The sequence below is a fragment of the Copidosoma floridanum genome, unplaced genomic scaffold (genome assembly GCF_036245765.1).
Source record: "Copidosoma floridanum isolate Cflo_tuat_1 unplaced genomic scaffold, Cflo_Japanese_pri ptg000001l, whole genome shotgun sequence".
NCBI classification, from domain to species: domain Eukaryota; kingdom Metazoa; phylum Arthropoda; class Insecta; order Hymenoptera; family Encyrtidae; genus Copidosoma; species Copidosoma floridanum.
The window spans coordinates 19,558,650-19,580,684 of NW_028321878.1; the positions used below are offsets into that span (position 1 = coordinate 19,558,650).

Genomic DNA, 22,035 nt, shown 5'->3' on the forward strand with positions numbered 1-22,035 from the left:
TTTTTTTAAAACCATATTTAAATTGTGTTTGAAAACTTATATGATTCCTTTTTACTATTTACTTTAGTATTTCTTGACAATGACCATTTAATTTTTTTACGATGGTATTTTAATTAGTACAACATGAGCGCTCTGGCTTTTAAATTATTTATTGTGTATTATTTTTCAAATTTGTATTCATACATAGTTTAAAACTTATTCTGCTACAACGAGTCTGTACTCAAAGTTAGAACCATAGTATTATTTTCTTATTATTATTTTTTTTTTAATACCTAAGTCGATAACCTATGCTGAAATTTTTATTATAATACTTTTCTATCATTTCTTATGTGTATTTTTTTAGAATTTTAGTTGCAATTGGTTTCAAAAGATGGAGTTGCAACTTACTTTTCCACTATATAACTTACAAAGTCATAAAATATAAACACTTGTAATAAACTAACTTTAAAGATTAAAAAAGTAACACTTTTTCCTAAAAAAAAAAAAAAAAAAAAAAATTGACAAATCGGATTTTGCAAGAAATGTAACTAAACAAAAAAGAAAAAGCGAAATGCAAGAGCGATACACAGTAAAATCATAAAAGCTTGGATCTCCCGCTTCACCTATTTTTTACTTCACGTTTTCGAGTCATTATTCTCACGGTGTACGGAACAAAGTGCACCCAGCCAACCCAGACAAATCTCTATAGTTAGAGCGATATAGAAACATCATGTATACCTATGTATCGTTTCTTAATTACGCCCCTCGTTAACTCTATCTTTGATGTATACCAAATTGAGTGAGATGCACGAAAAAAATGTGAGCTAAAAACATGAAGTTTAGAATAAATCCTAGTTATAACTTGCATTTTTTGTTTTAATCAAGACATGTAACATCAAGTCTTGATGTTTATAAAATGCATGATAATCTTACTGTCATCATTGATAAATTTTAAAGGATAAGTGAATAGAAGATGCATATGGTAAGCTGTCTGTTTGATATTTATCTCAATGTCATTAAATGAAGTCAACAATTCTGGTAGTTCTAAGTCTGTACAGTTTTCGACATATTCGTATGTTGATAGTATGGTAGAATTAGCTAGAAATCATAACGATACTTCCAAAATTCTGACTAGTTCGAAAAAAATAGGGTAGTAGTTTCAATCTATTATAACAAATTGAAACAGAGTTTAACTAGTAGAAATGTCGGCAATAGTACCAAAAAAATGGCAAAAATAGTCAAAACATGTATTTCACATCTAGAAGAAAACCAAATAATCGTACATAAAAAGTGTTTCATAAAAAAGATGTGCAATTTTAAGACCAACAAAATGAGCCGTGATGAATTCAGATTTTCGAAATTCAATAACTCGCATTCTATACAATATTTAGAGCTGAAATTTCAACACAAGACATATATCATAGCTCTTATCATATACAAAAAATTTCAGATCAATCGGTTCTAAACTTTTCGTGAGCCGCAGCAAAAGCCGAAAAAAGGTCCTCTCGAAAAATGGCCGTAAAAAAGTTGTTAGCCATACATTTTTTAAACGTACTTCGCTTCGCCTATATTTACTTTACAACTACCTAAAATGCCATTCATTTTAACTTATTGAAAGTATCTTAAAAATTGATTGCAAAAAATGGCTTTTTGCACTACGATCAGTGGAATCGGCAGCTCGACTAGTCGCAGCTGGAAGCCTTAACCACTTTCCGCATACATGTTTTCCTCAAGTGCGTTCAAAATAAAATGTGCTTTTTTGCAATCAATTTTTAAGATACTTCTAATTAGTAAAAGTAAGTGGCGTTTTAGGTATTTGTAGAGTAATTATAGATGAAGCGAAATACGTTTGAAAAATGTTGGCTAACAACTTTTTTATGGCTATTTTTCGAGAGGACCTTTTTTCGGTTTTTGCTGCGGTTCGCGAAAAGTTTAGAACCGATTAAGCTGAAATTTCATGTGTAAGATAAGGGATCTGATATCTGTCTTGTGTTAAAATTTTAGCTCTAAATATTGTATAGAATGCGAGTTATTGAATTTCGAGAAAATGGCTCAAAATGGCAGTTTTTTGGAATTTGCGAAAAAACGGCTGAACCGATCTGAATCCAACGCGGCTCGTTTAGTTCGTCTTAAAATTGTATTTTTTTTACCAAACACTTGGATATGTACGATTATTGAATTTCGAAAATCTGAATTCATCACGGCTCATTTTGTTTGTCTTAAAATTGCACATCTTTTTTATGAAACACTTTTTATGTACGATTATTTGGTTTTCTTCTAGATGTGAAATAGATGTTTTGATCATGTCAAATGTTTTCTAGATGTGAAATACATTTTTTCCATTTTTTGGGGGCTCTTGCCAACATTTCTACTTGTTAAACTCTATTTCAACTTGTTATAATACATTGAAACTACTACCCTATTTTTTTCAAGCTAGTCAGAATTTTCTGGGCCGAAAATCTAATTCTACCATACTTTAAGGATTGTACAAGATTACAAAATCATACCATTTTATCGTTTTTCATTACAGTATCTAACTTTTGGTGCCTATTGCTGTTAAAGTCTAAAACTATCTTACTAAAAGGTACGTTAAAAACCATTTTCTGGACATTTTTTTTTCTAATTTTAATCACATATCTCAAAAAAAGTCATCTGGCAGCACATTCAAACTTTATGAAAGATTTCGAAGGGCAAGACTGAATACTATAAGATGACTGTCCACGCTCCCATTACCTAAAATGTCTCTGTGCCCTGTAACCTAGGCCAGGAAAAAGCTTCCTTACATTATTTGACAAATTAATTTATTCATTATTTTCTTTCTTTTTTCTTAAGTGACCACCCTACCCGGGTCTGGGGGACAGATGTCATAACCCCCTCCTTTCCAGACGTTGGCCCTCATCTCCTCACATGTTCTGGTACCAGAGCAATCACCAAAGCCCGCATAAATGACCTCACTCCACGAAAGCTTTGCCATCCCATTCATTACCCCAGAAGAATTCCTCAGATTATTTTCTACTTTACAATTGCTACAAACCACTCTGTTCAATAAATAATTATTAAAATAACAAAAGCGCCTATCACCTCATGACCCGCGTCTCTTACTGGCCACTCTGTTAAATAAATAATTTTTAATAACACAAGCGCCTATCACCCAATGACACGGGGCGCTGACTGTCCACTCGGATAAATGAATAATTATTAATAACACAATTACATCTTACCGACCCCCCCCCCTACCTGCCAACTACCCGTGCCAGTACTTTTGACACCGATAACATCTGATTGTTAAACTGAACAACATACACAAAAGATGTACATTTCTCTCGGTGTTTCAGCCATGAAAAACACCTTTGTCTTATCCAGTTTTTGAAAAAACTACAACTGAAAACTAACTTCTGATTCGATTCTTATAAATATCCTCGTTTGTTTTACAAAAAATCAATGTCACTTTTATGGCTCCCACGTTCGAAATAGAAAGTATTAGAATACTGAACCTCATCCATTCCCTTCCCGCGCTAATTCTGTGCAACTCCCCAACGCGTTTATCTTGTTTCGAATTATGAATACAGATTGGTCGTGGCCTTCCCGAGTTTTTCCTGTATCTGTTCGAACTTTGTCTTTTACAAACGCTAAAGTCAAATTCTTTTTCTGCATTAAATGTCAAATTCGACTTTCCACTCCGAGTCCTCTTTACCCCATCTAACGCTTGTTCCACCATATATATAGGAAATAGCGGAAGGCCAGCGCTGACACAAGGCCCAACAAAGAAGTAGAATGATAGAGACTTGAGACATGTATCGATGATTTGATTCGATAATGTACTGCCAACGTTATAAGAAAATATAAAAATAAGTCTACAGTCACTATTCAAAATAAATTATCTACCTTATCGGTTGTTGGTAGATTTCCTTGCCATTTGTACCAAGTAACAGTAGTTCTCAAATTAATTCGAAACTAAAGAAAAATTTTGAGTTTTGTGGTTCACGAGTTACACTTCTTCACGTTCACGACTTATCTATACTCTGTTGTGCGGTAACATTCAGTAAGGTCATACTTTTTTACCAAGTTACGTGTAATATATTAAATCAAAACGTCTATTGAAACTGTTTGAGTTTTCCTATATTTATTTTTTAAGGAAGTGCCATGTTTTCTTCTAGATTTTAAACCAAATCCAAAGTTTACATATAAGAATTTAAATATCCTTTATGGAATCAGAACCCTTGCCTTTGATTATGGAAGCAATGGTTAACTGTCTAATCGACTAAAATAAGAATCATACATTGTGCAATTCCATTGCGTATAACCTATTTTTTAAAAAGATCAAAAAAATACTAATCTTTTTCGATACACAATACTCGTGAAAATCACGATTTTCATCCAAGTTCAATTATTACAGGGTCCTGGCGCGAATCCAAAAATGATTTTAGCGCTAATATCGTCCAAGCTCCAAACTATGCGTGGAAAAAAATGGAAATATTTATGCATAACCTTTATGTAAAATACATTACTTTGAGATCTGAATTACTTATTATGAATTCAAGTTTTTAATTGTAAACAGAATAAATTTTATGTAAAAATCGTAGATCTCATAGACTTTTCTCTATTAACCGAGTGCTTGCTATAAATATGAGAATGCTTGGATAGCTGCCATGTGTTTTTATCTTTTATATTGTTGATTTATTGACATTTATTTTAAACAAGACGAGTCATGGGTAAAAAAGAAATTTCAGTCAACTTATTTATTCAGTACACCTGCATTTTCCATTAAACTGAGTTTATAAACGTAATTCGTTTAAGTATTTTCTATGGTTTTGATTGAAAAATGTCAAATTCTAAGTCACTGCTCTCTAAATAAACATTTTTACAGCTGCGCACACCATAAATTTGACAGTTGCCTCGTTTTCGTGGCTTTTTATAGTTTATTGTTGTTTATTTGTGCAAGATACAATTAAAGCAAAAGTAGAAACTCCAGCAGATGGATCAGATTTCTTGCTTTATAAGCTAGATAGCCAACGTATAGTGTAATAAAAAAGAATGGAAAAAAAAGATTAACAAACTCATTTTGTAATACGTGTTGATTATAAAAATCCAGATTTTTCAAGGAAAATGTACTTGTAAAACACCACCCAGCATTTGAGTAAAAGGGATACATTAGAAAATAGTTAAAAAAAAGGTTTAGTGGATTGAAAAAAAAAAAATCGTAAATGCTATCCAAACTCGTGACTGGCAGCAGCCAGTGTTAACGCAAACGAGAAAGATGGCCATATCTTGCTCGCGTATGGACTTGACGCTGCAAGTAACCCGGTCGTTGTCGACTCTCATCATGTGACTCTGCCTAAATATAGAGACGATTGTATCACAGGGGAAGAAAAAGGGATGAGAGAAAATAACTGACTCCGAGCCGCCACCAAAACGGTACACGTATTACAGAGTCAACGCGAAACACGCTGCACAGCAGCGCATCGTGGTGATAACGATGAAGATGGTAGCTATTTATAATTTTGAGGAAAAAGTAAGTTTAGAAGAAGTGCAATCGCCGCACAAGACTCACCGAAAAACACGAAGAGCAGCAACAATCGCCTTTTGGTATGCAACGGTGGCATCGTCCCCGGCCGTGTGGCCGCCTTGGGCACATTTATGAGCGCAGTTTTGGTTTTGCCAGCCGTCGATCACCCTACACCTGCCAGTGAATAAGCAACCACGACGAGGCGCTCACCGATGGCTCATCGGCTGGTCGAAGCTTCCTCCTTCCGAGGCTGTCGCGCTTCGGCCATCTCTTCTCTTTTCGGGAGAGAATGTTCTCTCTCTCTCTCTCTCTTTTCTTCCGAACCACCTTCGGGCTTGTTTGCCTTTCCTCGCTCACTTGGCTGACACTGACCCGATTTCCATCGCTGGTCTATGTATACGCTAACAGCGGCCAGCGGCTGAGATAGAACGGAAAACAAAATTCATGCCTTGAAATAATAATTCTTACACTTGCTCGATCTTCCTTTGATTCGCGATTTTACGTTTTGTATTGTTGCATTCTCTTGCGTACAACTTATTCGAGTGTAAAACCGTTTTGGTTTGTCCATTTATAAATATGAACTGAACTGAAACCGACAATTAAAAGAAAAAATCAGAGCTTCGAACTACATGGGGGTGCTCTTTCATTTGATGCTTTTTAACTTTTTATTGACAAAACGTATTCACAGTGAGCATGAAAAGATTTCTTTGAGAGTAAAAAACTTTGCCATTATATTTGTTTCTTTCAATCAAGTATTTCTGCTTGAAAAATATGCCTTTGAAAAAATGTTGTATGAAAACAAGTTAAATTTCAATGGATGTGTATGGCCGTCAAATTAAATACCGTTCACTGTGTAAATTTAAAGTAATTGGAATCATCAGTACTCTAGCAAACTTGATTATAAGAATCGTTCGAAAACAAAAAAAAAACTGGAAATCGCAAAAAAGATTAATGGTTACTTTTCCGTTCTACCTCACACGCCGTATTCTAAACTAATCGAAAACTCGAGTATTATCTTGTAATTTTATTAATTCACTCAACACTAACACCAAAACTGTAATCACATCAAAGTCGTCTAGGAATCCGTACGGTAGAGTGTTGAGTCTGCTGTTACTCTCTGTAAGCAAAGAAAGAGAAACGAACGATTAGTGGTGACTTTCAAATGTACGTCCTAAACTTAGAGCAATTACTAATTTGCTATATGCATGACTTTTTTTATTGAAGATTCTAAGTTGGATTTTCTAACGATATCGGATTACTATGAAGAACGTGTATTAAAGTAAATATTGTAGGATTATTAATTCATCACAAAGTGCTAAATGACAACAAAAAAACAATTTTTGTATGTATTCGTGATTGGTATTCGCATTCGAAGACTTATTCCATAACAAGTCTACTTTCAGCTTGTTTTATAATTTTGTTTGTGATCACAAGTGACAATGCGTGATTTGGATTATTTTAGTATTTGTAATCTTAGCGTAAGACCTTAAAATGAAATACAAAAATCTCCGATGAGCCCAAAATGTGACTCAACCCCCGATTTGACATAAATATACAGATTTTTTTTTTTTTTTTATATTATAGTGCTCTACGTCCGGCTCCTTTAATAAGGGCACTACTATGGGCACTTAGCACTTTGGAGAAGGAAGGGAAGAGGGATGGGAGGCCTCCCATTACTGGAAGGGGGGTAGGGGGAAATTAGGCAATTTTTGCTGCGAGGAGGTCGCCTAAACCCTCCTCGAGGAGCATTGCGTGGTGAAAAAGCACATGTGATAAATATACAGATGTAATGATAATTCCAACTTCATATCATTACCATGAAACAAAAAAAATGATACAAAAAAATTAAATTCGAGCCGTGCGACATAACCAGGGTCAAGTCTATTGTGTTCCTATAAATAGAAATAAAGGGCGTGTGTTTAATTTTATAAAAATGTTAACTTTCAATGTAATTGTAACCCAAATTCTTTTACTTTATAAAAACATGATTATTGTTTCCTTCTAAAAAGAGTTTTGTATCGGCAAAGAAGAAAATTTTCTTAAAAACTAGATAAAAATGTTATTTATGGTTTAAAATATAACTTAAATAATAGCACTGTGTGTATGTACATGTGTGTAATCATCAGTCATAACTCAGAAACCCGTTGGACAATTTCAATGACCCGGGGTTTGAACAAATTTTTTCTCATAAGTGGCTCGTAAAAAAATTCGAGTGTAATACAGTATGAAGGTTGTTATTATGACTTATCGATTTTAAAGCATGTATTTTAGCTGTATTAAGAGTGAAAAAAAATTTAAGTGGATTTTATACATAGACTTATCTTATAAAGCATTGAAAAAGGCTTTATTTTTAATTCTAAATCATCCAGTATTTCGTTGTTTTTTTATGTGCAACATAATACAACGTAAACAACATAAAATTTTTTTAACAGTAAGACACATAAAAGATTGTTATTACAATTCTTCTATTTTAAAAAAATTGATTTTTTTTTCACATCTTGAAAGTGAAAAAAATTTATTTCGATTGTATAAGTAGTTTTTTTGGAATCAAATTGTAGAGCTCTAGTTTTACTAATTGGTATCATCCTGTAACGTTATTTTTCAAGTTTTTATCAGGAAAACAGTAGGGTTTTCGTGAAAAAAAAGACTTACATTGAGGGCAAATCGAAAGATTTCAATAACTCGAGGCCTCAATTATTTGTTTTCTTATCTTTGTTGTGACTAAAGAAAATACTACCAGTTTTATACCATATTGTTGTTATTATAACGAATTTTTATAATGAAAAAACCGTATTTACTATTTTTAATGGTAAAAAATTCTACTTTTGTTTTCTACAACTTTTCAACTATCCTTACTCCCTCGTCGAATTATGTTTACATTGGCTTAAGAATAAAATAATAGCTGTGTACCTTATTAATTGTTTAATGATTTAGTTTTTCTTTATAAATAAAAAAAACTAATGAACAAAAATCTAGGTTTTATGTTGAAATTATTAGAGAAATACGACTGCAATATACAATAAAAAAAAAGGAATATTGCTTTTGTGCTTATTAACTGTCAACTTTTTATCATGTAAACATTGTGTTGGTAATAAACAATTTGTCAAAAATTATTGTTTAAAAAAATTATATACATTGGTAAATTAAACTTGATATTAAAGCAATGTAATGCGTCAATTACGAAATCAATCATATCCGACATATTGTTGAAATTATTGTGTTTTCATTGGTTGACAAATGAAAAAAACTCCAAACCATTCTACCTACACTTATTTCACATCGAAAACATGTCAAGTAATTTTGTTATTTTTAAATTTCTGAAATGTGATTCTATTTCCTTACTTTATGACTTAGGTGCTCTGTTTCAAGGTGTTTGACACTTTTTTTTCCATTCGCACGTACAGGTATGCAGGACCGTAGTTTTCGCGTGATCGAGGAGAATAAACCTCGGAGCTTTTACAAGCGAGACGAGCAATAGATCGACCGGAGAAGAATCATGGAGAGAGAAAGAATTCCGTGCACACGCTGCCCCGTAAGAGCTTCGCGGAGGGGGATACGCGTTGTTGCACACGGTATTGGTCTACCGAGGAGACTCGGTGCATTCATCTCTTGCCCCAGTCTGGGGCGCTATAGGTATCACCGCTGTTCGTGGGGCCAAAGTACAGGGGCATGTACGATCCGAGCCGCGAGGAAGTATCAAAGAATGGGAACAAAAGAGGGCAGAGTACGTGCACGTGTTGGAATGGGTAAGGGTAGGGAAGTGAAAAACAAAGAAAATTGGGTGGAGTGTGGTGGCTGGACTTTATTAAATTTTCTTTTAATATTCAAGCTAGGTGGCTCTGATTTTGTTTTGCTGCTGCTTGGTGCAGGCTCGCATATGCTCGAGAATACAGACTGTTGAGGATTATTTAGCTAAGATTAGGATATTCATAACAAATCTTACGTACGTAATTTTTCTTACTTTTTCAGCAGTGAATGGGATCACATTATATTTTTCCTCCATAACATGTTACGAGTCGATTAGCCAGTTATCAGCATCGTTTGATTTTTAATTAGAAATTCTTCAGGTCTTTTTAATATTATCAAAAGTTTAACATGTACAGAAATCGGGAAACAAATGAAAACAACTATATGCAGGAGAAATTGATACGTGAAGTATTATAATAATTGTTACGAAAAAAAAGGTAACGATCTGTTAACCTTTGAGAAAACTTTTCAAATATTTTTTAACTTAAATTTTTATTTAACGAGGCATCAAACTTGCTTCTTATTTATTAAAAATTACTTTCAAAGCGAAACTTTTTTACAATCTTGCAAATACTCTAGAAACAACCTTGCGTTCACAGTTTCGATGGATAACTTTGACAGCGATGTTTATTTTAGAATTTAATATTAAAACCAAAGGGTTTAAGGTAATGAAAGTCAATAAATAAAGACAACTAGTATCTTCAATTAGTACTTGGATTTTGTAACCAGAAATAATAAACTAGAAGAGTTACATAGAAGACCCTCGACAGTAAGGATTTTTGAAAAAAGCTAAAACAAAAACTTACACAAAAGTTATGACTAAATAGTGAATTTCGTCGTCGATTAAGAACAAGATGTATACAAAAGTTGTTGCTAATTAATTATCAAACAGACTTTTACTTTTAACTCGATGAATTATATTACAGAATTTCTTGAAAACCAAACACATCGGAACTTAAAACTAGTAGCTAAAACTTGAGTAAGCTCGGCTTCGTTGTTTTTCGGAAGAACAATATTCATGTTTACTTTACCTTTCAATACAAATTATTTTTTTCATTACTCAAACTCTTTCTATAGAAAAATTTTCAAAACTCTGATCTCTGTAAATGGCGTTAATTAGCTGGGCCATGAAAAAGTTTGTTTTTTGGAAATAGATACATGTATAAGAAAAATAGCCCAATTAACGTACACGGTTTGAAAAAAACACAAAACAAACGTCGAGCATGGTATACTTTTCTCTTCATATTCTAATAACAACTTTATGTAAAATTTAGTACAAAAATACTTGAAAGAAAGATAAAAGAGAAAAAACATTTCGAAAGCAAAGTGAGGTTTTTCAGTATGTGATAACCAACAGAATTTTTAGAAATCTTCACTTGACAAGTAGTCATTAGTATCTCGCTGGAGAAAACAATGCAAAGACATAAACTTGCAACTTTGAATTTCTCAGTTTCAACGCCAGGCAGCATTACTAAAGAAGTAATTACTTTATCATGAATGCAGACAGCGTGGAGTTATCATTTTACTGTTGAAAATAAAATTTCTATAAGCTAGAACTTTGAATTTATCATTATTGTAGTATGAAGATGTAAGATAAAATGTATGCAGTTCAATATCCTCTAATCACGCCTACGAATTAAAGACAAATTTGCCGATGGTACAGAAGATCTAATTTTAGTGATTCTACATTCAATAAAGGGATACCAAATTGAGACACATAGCCAATAAAAAAAATTATTTTGATATTAGTATTATTTTAAAATACTCATCTAAGAAACAAAATTACAGAAGAAAAGGCATTGATGAATACATTTAAGCGTTAAGATTATAGTTGGTTACTTTTACACTGAATCATTAACTAATTATGCGTATGAAAAATAGTTTGAACTTCACGGTCCAAAATCTAGCTTGAAATTTTTAAGAAACAAGTAAAGACACCTCACTAGAATTATTATTTTTTTATTTAATTTTTTAAATAAAAAAGACAGTGCTTTCTGAAAATAAGATTCTCGACCAATGTCAATCATGGAAATTTTCTCTGTAGTTTATATTCCCATTTTTATCCAAATTAAAAACTTTTCGTGAATATTGTAAAAACAACCCTGCAATTTATTGAAAAGATCGCATAACTAATTTAATAGTTTTTATTCATAAAATTCGAATTAACAAAACTTTTTACCAATAATAGTAGAGCTGTCCATACGATTGTCATTGACAGCCTCTTCGACTGCTCAACGATAATCAATTGTACTTGCACTTTGTTAATAAAAAGAGACTACTATTAGATTGATGAAGTAACCTTACTGCTACATGGAAAAACAAGAATGCAAGAAAGGAGAAAACGATATTTAACAAATGCTTGACAACTTCTGCAAATATCAGAGCAGTGAATTAACCAACTGATGTCTAGTAGACAATGAATTATAAAAAATTATGATATTAATAAGTACCCAATAAGTATTATTTAGGTTTTATGCGAGAAGGTATATTGCATTATTTCCTTTACCAGCATTTGTTATTCTTTTTCCACAAAACCAATTTATTCTTTTAATCCTAGAAAATCCATACTTGTATATAAAATCAGATTTTCACTTTTTTTAGCGCAGAGCTGAGAAAGTAGTTTTTACACCATTAAAATTTTCCATTTACTCAATGTTAAACCAAATTACTACGTTATTCTTTAATTGTTACATCTGTACTAACATCCTTTATTCATTTGCAAGGAAATTTAATTGATCTACCAACTTGTGCCTGACCAGATTTGTGGAATATACGCCCTCAACCATTTGTAAGGGTAAATGATGGAACGACTGAATACCAGATATTCAGAAATCAACGAGCAAACAATCAATTCCATTAAACCAACAACCTATTTGTCGAGTTGAAAAACGCGAATTTCCGTTTAGATTGTATTCGAGGAGGGGACGAGCCGAAGTCTGAAAAAGAGCAGCAAATCGAAGACACGAAACCCTATCTTTCGATAAGTAAGAGACGGAGAAGAAGAAAAGAGCAATGGGAGTGGAAGCAAGGAGGGATGATATAGAGGTGGAGCGAGGGAGGAGCAGAAAAAAGAAGAGCAGACAAGCGACTATCTGTGGAGTCGCGAAATCCGAAAGAGCTAAATCGGCGAGGGTATAGCGATGCGTCCCCCCGGCCTGCAACGAGGGGAAAAGAAGGAAGAGCGATGGAGCGAGAGAGCGAAAATGCATTGCAGCACTTATTTCTGAAGAAAATAGAGAGCAGCGCTTCATAGGGCGAAGTGTTGTGGGTGCAGAGCCTAGGTGAGAGTGGCGAATCGTGGCCTGGGGTGAAGTCAGATCCGATACCCTTAAACATATACATGTACATGTTTTGTCATGTATTTATCTGTCATTGGAGTGTGGTACAATGCGATTTTTACCACTAGGTTAAAAAAAAGCCACATTCACAGATATCGCATTCATTAAAAAAAATGGATGGAGAGTTCAAACATGTTCTTGTATACCAACTAATAATATTTATAGTGGTCCATCTGCAATCAAAAAAACTTGGGAGAAAATCGCTGTTGTATGGCGCAAATGCATTTATTCCTTACCAGTTATCTTCGTATCTTTGACTTGAAAATAAGACAAACCTAATACCATTGCTTGGTGGAAACTACGTGGAAGTTGGAGCATCCGAGACGGTTCATCAAAATCTGAAGAATCCCTCAGTTATAGCTATATAAATTATGTAGATTCTAACTCAGGATCACTATATGCGCTGTAAAGAAAATAAAGGAACGTGCCATGCACTGCAAATACATAAAAGTTAGTAGTGTTGTATCATCGATGTACAATTTAGGTCGACTACACCTTAATTTGGACCTGTTTTAGGAATTTATAATTTTATATTTATAACACGAAACTGCAAATTTTTAAGAAAACAGAACTTACAGTTTGAAACATAAATCTGATAAGCCTCGCAACCAAAAAAAATCGTTTTTAAATCTATTTTTACGTTACAGCTTAATTTGAATTTTTTGTGGAGTATTTAAATATTATCGTTCAGGCACGTATGTAAGTCGGAGATCTTTACATGATTATTAAATTAGGCTTGAATTAAAGATTATACTACATGGTTTTAATTAAAAATAATTTTGTACAATATTTTTGCTGTAAAAATTTGAAATTTTGTTATCAATCGATATAAAATCTCTGTGATTGAATTTTTTTCAAGCATATTTGATTTCTTGTAGTTTTTCCTATCAAGTGTTTACATATCATTAAATAGCATAGTAAACAGCGGTATGAGTAAAAAAATTGGTATTCTGAAAGACGCAATCAATGAATATTTTAATGTCACTGAAAATGCCAGCACGCATTGAAATGACGGTTTTTAAATCCACTTGTCTACAAGATGAAATGATGAAAAGTGTGATTTACAATAATTAAACAATACAGAATTGCAAATTATTTATATATGCTGGTATAATTGTACACCAATATTTTTCTTAGTAATTAAAAAAACACAAACTATACATCACTTACGGTTCATGGTCAATTTCTAACATTTATGTGTTTTACTTCGATATCAAGGCATTTATACATCGTTAATTTATGTCCCTCAACTAGAGTACACACTAATAAAAGAATTTTAAAACACTTGTTGATTTTTTTTTATAAATAGTACAATAAAGTGCTTAAAAAAGTATTTGTTCAAAGCCAATAACCACCGAACAAAAAATTTGCAAAGATAGAAGAATAAGTCTGCTTCGAAATATTAAGCATAAAAAATGTTAACAATTTTCTCAAGTTACTAGTATGGTCAGTATTGTTAGTACTATAGTTACTCTGTACCACATACATTTGTATATACGTGCATGTGTATGATTAAAGCGAAGAACTCTTTTTTGTTTACAATGTAAACTAACTGAAAATATATAATGACGCGATGTAATAATTTATAGCTCTTGAGTAAACTCGTATAATTTATGAATTCATGCAGAATTAATTTTTAGTCACTTGAAGAATACTACCATTGTCATGCAACCGTGCATAAACGCTGCATGTAGGTTGAGCGTCAAATATTTTTGTAACAGAAGATTTTTTTAAATTGTTTAAGCTGTTTCAAAATTCTATTATTTAAAATTAGTAGCCATCTCATTTCTAAACATGATAAGCAGATAAATTATACACAATTCCAGTTGAAAACACAATAATATAAGAACTCAAAAAGATACGTGGAAATTTGAGCAATGTTAACCCAGATATTTGTTTAACAACATACTGCACTTATTATTCAAAAGATAATCCATATCATACAAAATTTTTTTTAACTATTAAATAAAGATAAATGTTACTGATTCCAAAAATAATGCTAATCAAAAACTGTACTTTCACTCAGCTTAATGAACTAGCAATCTAACATGTAGTTATAATTGTAAATTTTTTATTTGTGTTACAAAACTATGTGAGTCCTATGTTAAAAATGTAAAGTTTAAAATACTACTACATTGTTCGGCTCTAAAAAAGTTATCATTACTTCGCTTAGTAGTTATAATTTTTCTAAATGTCCTGTGAAACTAATATATTGCAATTGTCAAGTACATTCTTCGTCAGAATTTAATTTTTGTGGTCGTGCTTATAATTATGATTATTTTTTTTTGCCAATTAAATAGAGTCAATATTGAAAAAGCACCGTATTGATATCCTTTATGAATAACACTTTTTAAAAGGTTTTAAATGGTGCTTCTTTAAAGAAAAACTTTTTATAATTATTTTTTTCATGAGCCAAAGACACACGACCATGGCAATCGTATATTACATTGAACAAATACATTACGTTAAAAAAAAAAATCTTTAAAATAATTTTCGGTTTTTCTTTTAAAGAACTAAAGATACGTCAACTGTTTGATCATTGTAAGACTCCTTTCGTTTGCGTTTGTTAATACTGGACGAAATTATAAAAACAAATCTCTAACAGTACTAAATAAACTTTTAGATGAACGAATAAAGACATTGCAAATGGATTAGTCTAGTCTGTACTGTAGACGACGCTGAGTCATGGCCGTAAGCCGGAATGCGATTACAATTAAATATTGGGTTACTTCGTTACTTTCAAATTACTCCTGCAGACAGTGTCAAAAAATTAGTTAAGCTTTAAAAAACTGTAAAAATCTTGTTAGTTATTCAATATATTTCTCTTTGCCCTTCCATACCCCAAAAAAATTATGATAACAAGACAAGATAAACTTACAGTATTGGTCTTGTATTGACCTTGAAAAATCGTATGATATTGGTCTCGTATTGGTCCTGTCTTGATTTCAAGACAAAATTTTTAAAAAATCTTGAGTCTTGGCAAGCAGTAAAGGCACAGATAGGCATGCGTGCGCTTAAAAAGGAAAATCAGATATGTGGATATCATGAGCGCTCGGATTCGGCCGCGAGATTGTACGTCTACGTGCTGTTTTCTCGGCATCTACTACTCCGTTACTTGGTTTTGTATTCACACTTCTACTGTGTATTCTCAATACATACACTCTGCGAACGGTCTAGGACACTTGGCAAGAGGCCGAGATTCTCCCGATGGTAGGTATATTTTGGTCATACTCTCTTATAGGTGGCCCACGCGCTCTTTACGACAACTCATACATGAGATTTATATCATACATAGATAGTTTGGTTAACTAATTTAGTAAACTATCCTACCCTAAAGGTAGTCTGGATCATATGAAAGTTCCCTACCTTACCGATTCAATTGTTGTACTTGTTCTATTTTATAAAACAAGTTATATTATGAAAACCGTTATCTTATTCCTAAAAGAAGAGTTGACGACGATTCTTTTCATTTCGAAGAATAAGTCAAGCTCAAATTTGAATTGATTGATTGAAAACTCGGCGAAGGTAATGGAAAATACGATTTTAGACGAGAGCTCAAAAATACAAATACAGAATTCTCATCTTTTCTTTTGGACAAGAGAACAGCTATTTTTCAAACAAATAATTTTGTACAGTAAGTACTATACGTAAGCCGAAACAATGCTTTCGGAAATGAAGAAAGCTTTGATCATATCCAGACTGTTCTTAAGGTAGTACTGTCGATACCGCACTAATCAACTGAGAACTTAATCTTAATGGTAGTGTGTTAGTACATCTATATTTGTTGTGGATACGGATATAATAACCGTGCTTAACCTCTTAATTTTATTCATTAAATCACTAATTAAAGATCTCACAGGCACCTAATAAATATTTTGAAGTGATCAAAATGTAACTTACGTTTTTAGCATCTTATTTGTAGACATTTATAAATGTCTCGTTGGTCAGTGTTTAGAAGTACGAAATAAATCGCCGTCTTCCGTAAGATTATATGTTAAACTGATGAGTTGTAAAATGCCTATGATTTTCTTCCTACATACCCCAGGTCCACAAAAATTTAACTACATCATTTTTGGGTACTTATAATTTCATGTATTTAATTTTATCGAAATCTTGTAGGTTAATCAATATTCGACAGAACAAGAGGGGGAACAATTTTTAATAACGCCCTTTACTCCTTATGTGATGAGATCTAGCTAGAAAGGATGTAAAAAATTACCGTTTTGTGAACCATTGAAGTGCGTATCTGTATTTATGACCCATACTGTAAATATAGATACATACCGTAATGGTTTTGGGATTGCTCGAAGCGTTTTGAACACACTCATAGAACGAATCTATAACTAAAATAATTATTTATTTCTACAAAATGTTAGTGAAATATTCACTTTAATTAGTTGTTTTTATTTTGGACATAAAATAAAATGTAAAGTATAAATAACGGTAATAATGCTACGAGATATAGGTTAAGTACATAAAACAGTATTTTTTGCAATATACAAATGTTCGTACCAAGGACGAAACAAAATTTAATATCGAAACAGTCACTGCTATTTGTAGATTAAAAAAACTGTAATTAAAATATGTTTTACTAGAAAATCAGGATAGCACGAAGATCACCTCCCCTGCATGGTAACATAAAAAAAAACCGTAGGTATGATGTGTACGTAATATGCACAAACTTAATTTTTTCGGTCATATTAAAGACTATTTAAGAGAGTTCGGGAGTATCATTCAAAGGGGCGTGGAAGGGGGAGTTACGTGGAGTTGTACGGTGAAAAATTGAAAACATTTTTCTCTATAACTGGAAAGAGTATAATTAAATATAAAATAAAAACACCGATTGTTCTTGTACAATGAACCAGGAGTATTGTAACACTATGGCTGATAAGGAATGTCCATTAACGTGAGTGTAAATAATGTCTTCGAGTTAACAAGTGACTTGAAACAGCTAAAGTCGTTGAATGATACTTTGTAAACAATAATTAATAAAATAACAAGTAGAAATAAAAATCCACGAAATCCAAAAACTGTTTTGTAACAAAAAAATACTGACATTGCACATTTCTCGATAAGAAACGTTGAGACCTTAGACGCTCTCCTGAAGAAATATAAAAATTAATTTATTCAAATTCGTGACAAAAGTTAACAGTTGAATAAATAAAACGACAAGGCACTAAGAATTATGGCATACCGAATAAATTATAAAACTAAAAATAGTCCAGATAACGAATTACCGGTCTTATTACTACCAGTAAACGCTTAAAAATCATAAGCTATCATTCGTAATAAAAGCTATCAGTATAAGTCTTGCATAAAAATTCGATAAATTTTATAACAATGAAATTTCCTAATTATGGGTTACATTAGTGATTATTTACTCGCACAAGCAGTTACACACTTGGGTCAGATCAGTATTAATTTCGAAGGTTGTGTTTTTTCTGCATGGTAAATTACAGTTGACAATGATCTTCAGAAAATCAATTGTGATAATTCTATTTTCTCTACTACTAGTGCATAAAGGTCAGTTTTTATTCGATCAATTATGCACTTACAAACTTCACGCGATTGAATTTTTTAATTTCAGTTTTAGCTATAGAAAGCAAAAGTATCATTGGCGACTCCATAGCTCAACCCGATCAAATCAAGTACGTAGTTTCTGTTCGTTCTAATGGCACTCACCGTTGCACTGGCTCACTCATTTCTGAAATCATGGTGCTAACTGCTGCTCAATTTTTTTATGATGGCGTAACTTACAACAATTATAATTATGAAGTTGTAAAAAGAACAGCTTACGGAAATAATGTACATTCAAGCATGAGGAGTGACGTTGAAAAGATATACATACCGAAGGGATACAAGAAAATCAATGATCGTAGATTTATTGATGACATCGCTGTGTTAAGAGTAGGTGATCGACTAAATTTCAGATTATGCAGTAACTCAAAACTATGCAAATTAATTGTATTCTGTTATTTCCAAACTCAATAGCTGAACGCCCGACTGAACGTTAAGAATAATATACATTTGGCTGTATTAAAACTGCCTAGAAAGAATAAAGTTTATCAAGGCAGAGTTGGAATTGTCACTGGATTTGAGTACGATTTGTTTAAAAATAGTTCTGTAACTTCGAAAAGTGTGTTAGACAGACCTTTGTGTTACACAGTAGTTCAGCTTGATACTTATATGGTCGACGAAGATGCACGTTTCAGTGTTAATTACAAATTTGAGCCATTAAACAGTAATTCCAGTGATATTTGCAAGGTAAGATAAAAAATTTGCTGTACGTCTAAATAAAATACAATTGTACAGTTTTAATCTTAAATCGCTGTGAAGAATAATATTGATACTATAGAAAAACCCACAAAAATTATATTATTGCGTTGAACATGAAAATAAAAGCATTATTTTGTACTCTCCTTAAGAGTAAAAAATTACGGTTGTCTCATAGCAGAATTAGGAATCTAAATACTTCTTTTAAACGTTTTTAAAACGGGTGGATTCAAGCAGAACTTTAACAATGGACCAAGCAAAAACACGAAATTGCAACCAACGTAACACTTTTTACCAATAAAAACGTAAAAAATCGATGGTCTCGCATGTTACCTTGCATCCATGGAGTATCTTTTTAAGTATAACTTGAAATTATATAGGTGCAAAATCCAGCTGACACAAGAAGAAATGAATTAAAACAAAAATTTACACAAAATTCTTTTTTCTGACAGTAACATCACGTATTTTAAGGTGTTGTTCTTGATTTCTTAAAAAAAAAGTAACAAATTAATAGAATCATAATTTCTAGTTATATCTATCAATCGCTGACACCAATATAAAACATTGCTATATAGCATAAAAAAGTGTGGTGTACTCTGTCAGTAAGTCATGAACTGTAAGGGGTGCACTTTTTTGAAAAACGTGATATTTGCAACAATAAATGTTACTGGTTGTGAATGGAAGAAAATGATATCTATAGGTATTTCCAAATTTTATATCATATTTCGCTTAGGTCATGGACATGGTGTCAGCAGGATTGGCTTACTTCTTAAACCACAAGAGATCCCCTCAAAAATATATAAGCAAATAGAATGAGCAAGACCTCTAGTCTTACAATATTGGTAAATATACGTATAGATGCCAATAGTTCTAACTGTGATTTGCTCAGATATAAGCAAGATGTCTGCTGTGCTCAACCATAAAAAACTTGGCTGAAGAGAGACAGAATAAACAATCACTATTTATTTCTCTATTTGATTCCATCTTATTCACATACATCTCCTTTAACATGTATGAAGCTTATTGAGCTGTTTTCCCGAAAATTTATCCTCTATTATGTTAAAATTAAAGTTTTCCCTCAATTACCAGTTATGGCATTTGTAGGCTTAGTTCTGTAAAAGAATTTTAGGAGCAAGTTTAACAAAATACTTTTGCAATTAAGCTGGATGTAGCCCAGCGTGTTGTACAGTGCATGATAGAAAAATTTATTAACATACGCATAAAGATAGAGGACTTAGAAAATACTTAGTCACTAATATCTAAGACTTGTCTATTACTTTATAACGTAAGCTTTTTTTATAAAATTTATAAGTATTTTATCGTTTCACTACACAGATCTGATTCTGATGCGAGATATCCTGCATAAATTTGACTAGAGTAGAGCATTCGTTTATTTTTTAACTGTTTTCATAATTACTTGGCTCAAATGTTTTTAAGACAAGATAATTATTCAGAAATTGTACCTGTTTGCTAAGATCTTATTTTTTTTCTTGTAGACGCATTTAAAAATCAACTAAAAAAAATCGTATATATTTAAACAAAACGAAGATATTTTAGAGGAACGTTTGAAGGAATAAAATAAAAAAATCAATAATATTTGAAAATAATGGATGGAATATCTTACTTTAAGAGACTTAAAAATAAGATTAATTGTCGTATAATGAAGTTTTCTAATTATTTAATTTTCAGGCAGACCCTGGTAGTACTTTCGTCTCGAATCGTGTCGCTCTTGGGATCGTAAGCACGGCTCATACGCATAATCAGAGAGGCTTAACGTTACACTTCACCAAAGTGTCATCATATTTGAATTTCATCATGGCTGCTGCAAAAGATAAACCAACATTAGATATTAATGTGTATGAATTAAATCAAAACATGTTCTCGAAAACCAAAAATTATCTAGTAAGTCTATTCGAAACGATGTTATCACAAGGTGCAGCACCATAGAATATCAGTTTGAACGATGCAGATGCCACGCCGTTATTTCGTGTAACTTGATTTAATCCATGTTATAATTCTTGATTTTTTCTGTAAATTATTTATTATACATTGAGAATTAAAGTTAGTTAAAGAAAACTTATTTTAATTTTTGCAGCTTAACACTTGACAAATCCTTTTGTGCAATCTTAATTGCACTATCCAATAAATGAATGAAAAGTGCGAGAGACAGGTCCGACTTTTTACTTTTTTTAGGTTACAAAAGCAGGCACATGTCCCATAATTAAATATTAAGTTGTATTTACACTCCAGACTTTTCATTAATAACTTTTTTCACATGTACCTAATGAACGTAATTGTTTTACATAATTATCAATTGCTAGTCAAACTCCTTCAAATGACATTAATATGTTTTCACGTTTGCAGTAAGAAACAAGAATTATTTTTCAATCTTCTTCCAACTTCTTTTTAATTTTAAAAATATTGCATTACACTTATAAACACTAAATACATATGGTAAACTTATTAAGTTAACTTAGCTAGCCATTATAAAAATTGCAAAAATAATGAAATATGTAAACACAATGAAATTTTGTGAGCTGTCAAAATATAAAAGTAATAAAAAGTTTTGATAATTAAATCAATTATTATAAATGCAGGTAACGATAACAAAATTGCAATTATCTCTTTACACTAACCGTAGTTTTGAGAAAATTATAAAAAAGATATTTCAGAAAGTTGTTGACAAAATTTAGAAAAATGTGTCAATAACACATGTGATAAAAATATTTATTTATTGTGCTATTTACCTCCTTCAACTTTTTAACTAAAGCTTGCTTTTTTATTGCTCACAAAATAAGGTCTCGTCTTTGAAAGATATTCCATGTTCAGTAAACTCCTGGGCATGTATGATCTTTGTAGAGTTTGACGAAAAGCTACCTTGCAAATAAAAAAATAACTTTATTAAGCAATAAAGAACGAATTAATAAAGTAGTGTATTAGCTATAATACCTCTATTTCTAGAGGTATTAGAAGCAGAGTTGTGAGCAAAAAACTTTTTAAAATTTGCATTATTTCATAAATGCAAAGGTAAATACATAAACCCAACTTCTAATTTGGTCAACAACTTTGTCCATATTTTTAAATAAAATTCATTGAAATCGTAGTTTTTTTGTCTACGGGGAATAAACTGCATCATTTGAGTTAAATAATATGCAAGATAACACAGAAGTTTATAAACAATACCAAAACCAT

At 31.9% G+C, this 22,035-nt stretch overlaps 1 protein-coding gene across 1 annotated transcript in view; it reads right to left on the minus strand.

The window, feature by feature from the left end:
• Positions 1-22,035, minus strand: part of Neto (Neuropilin and tolloid-like) — a 121,693-nt gene that overhangs the window by 96,624 nt on the left and 3,034 nt on the right. The window contains exons 2-3 of the mRNA XM_089592236.1: positions 6,533-6,602; positions 5,531-5,903 (exon numbers count right to left, since the gene is read on the minus strand). Of these exons, the coding sequence (XP_089448362.1) occupies positions 5,531-5,582 (52 nt within the window). The 5' untranslated portion in view covers positions 5,583-5,903; positions 6,533-6,602. The remainder of the gene's footprint in view (positions 1-5,530; positions 5,904-6,532; positions 6,603-22,035) is intronic.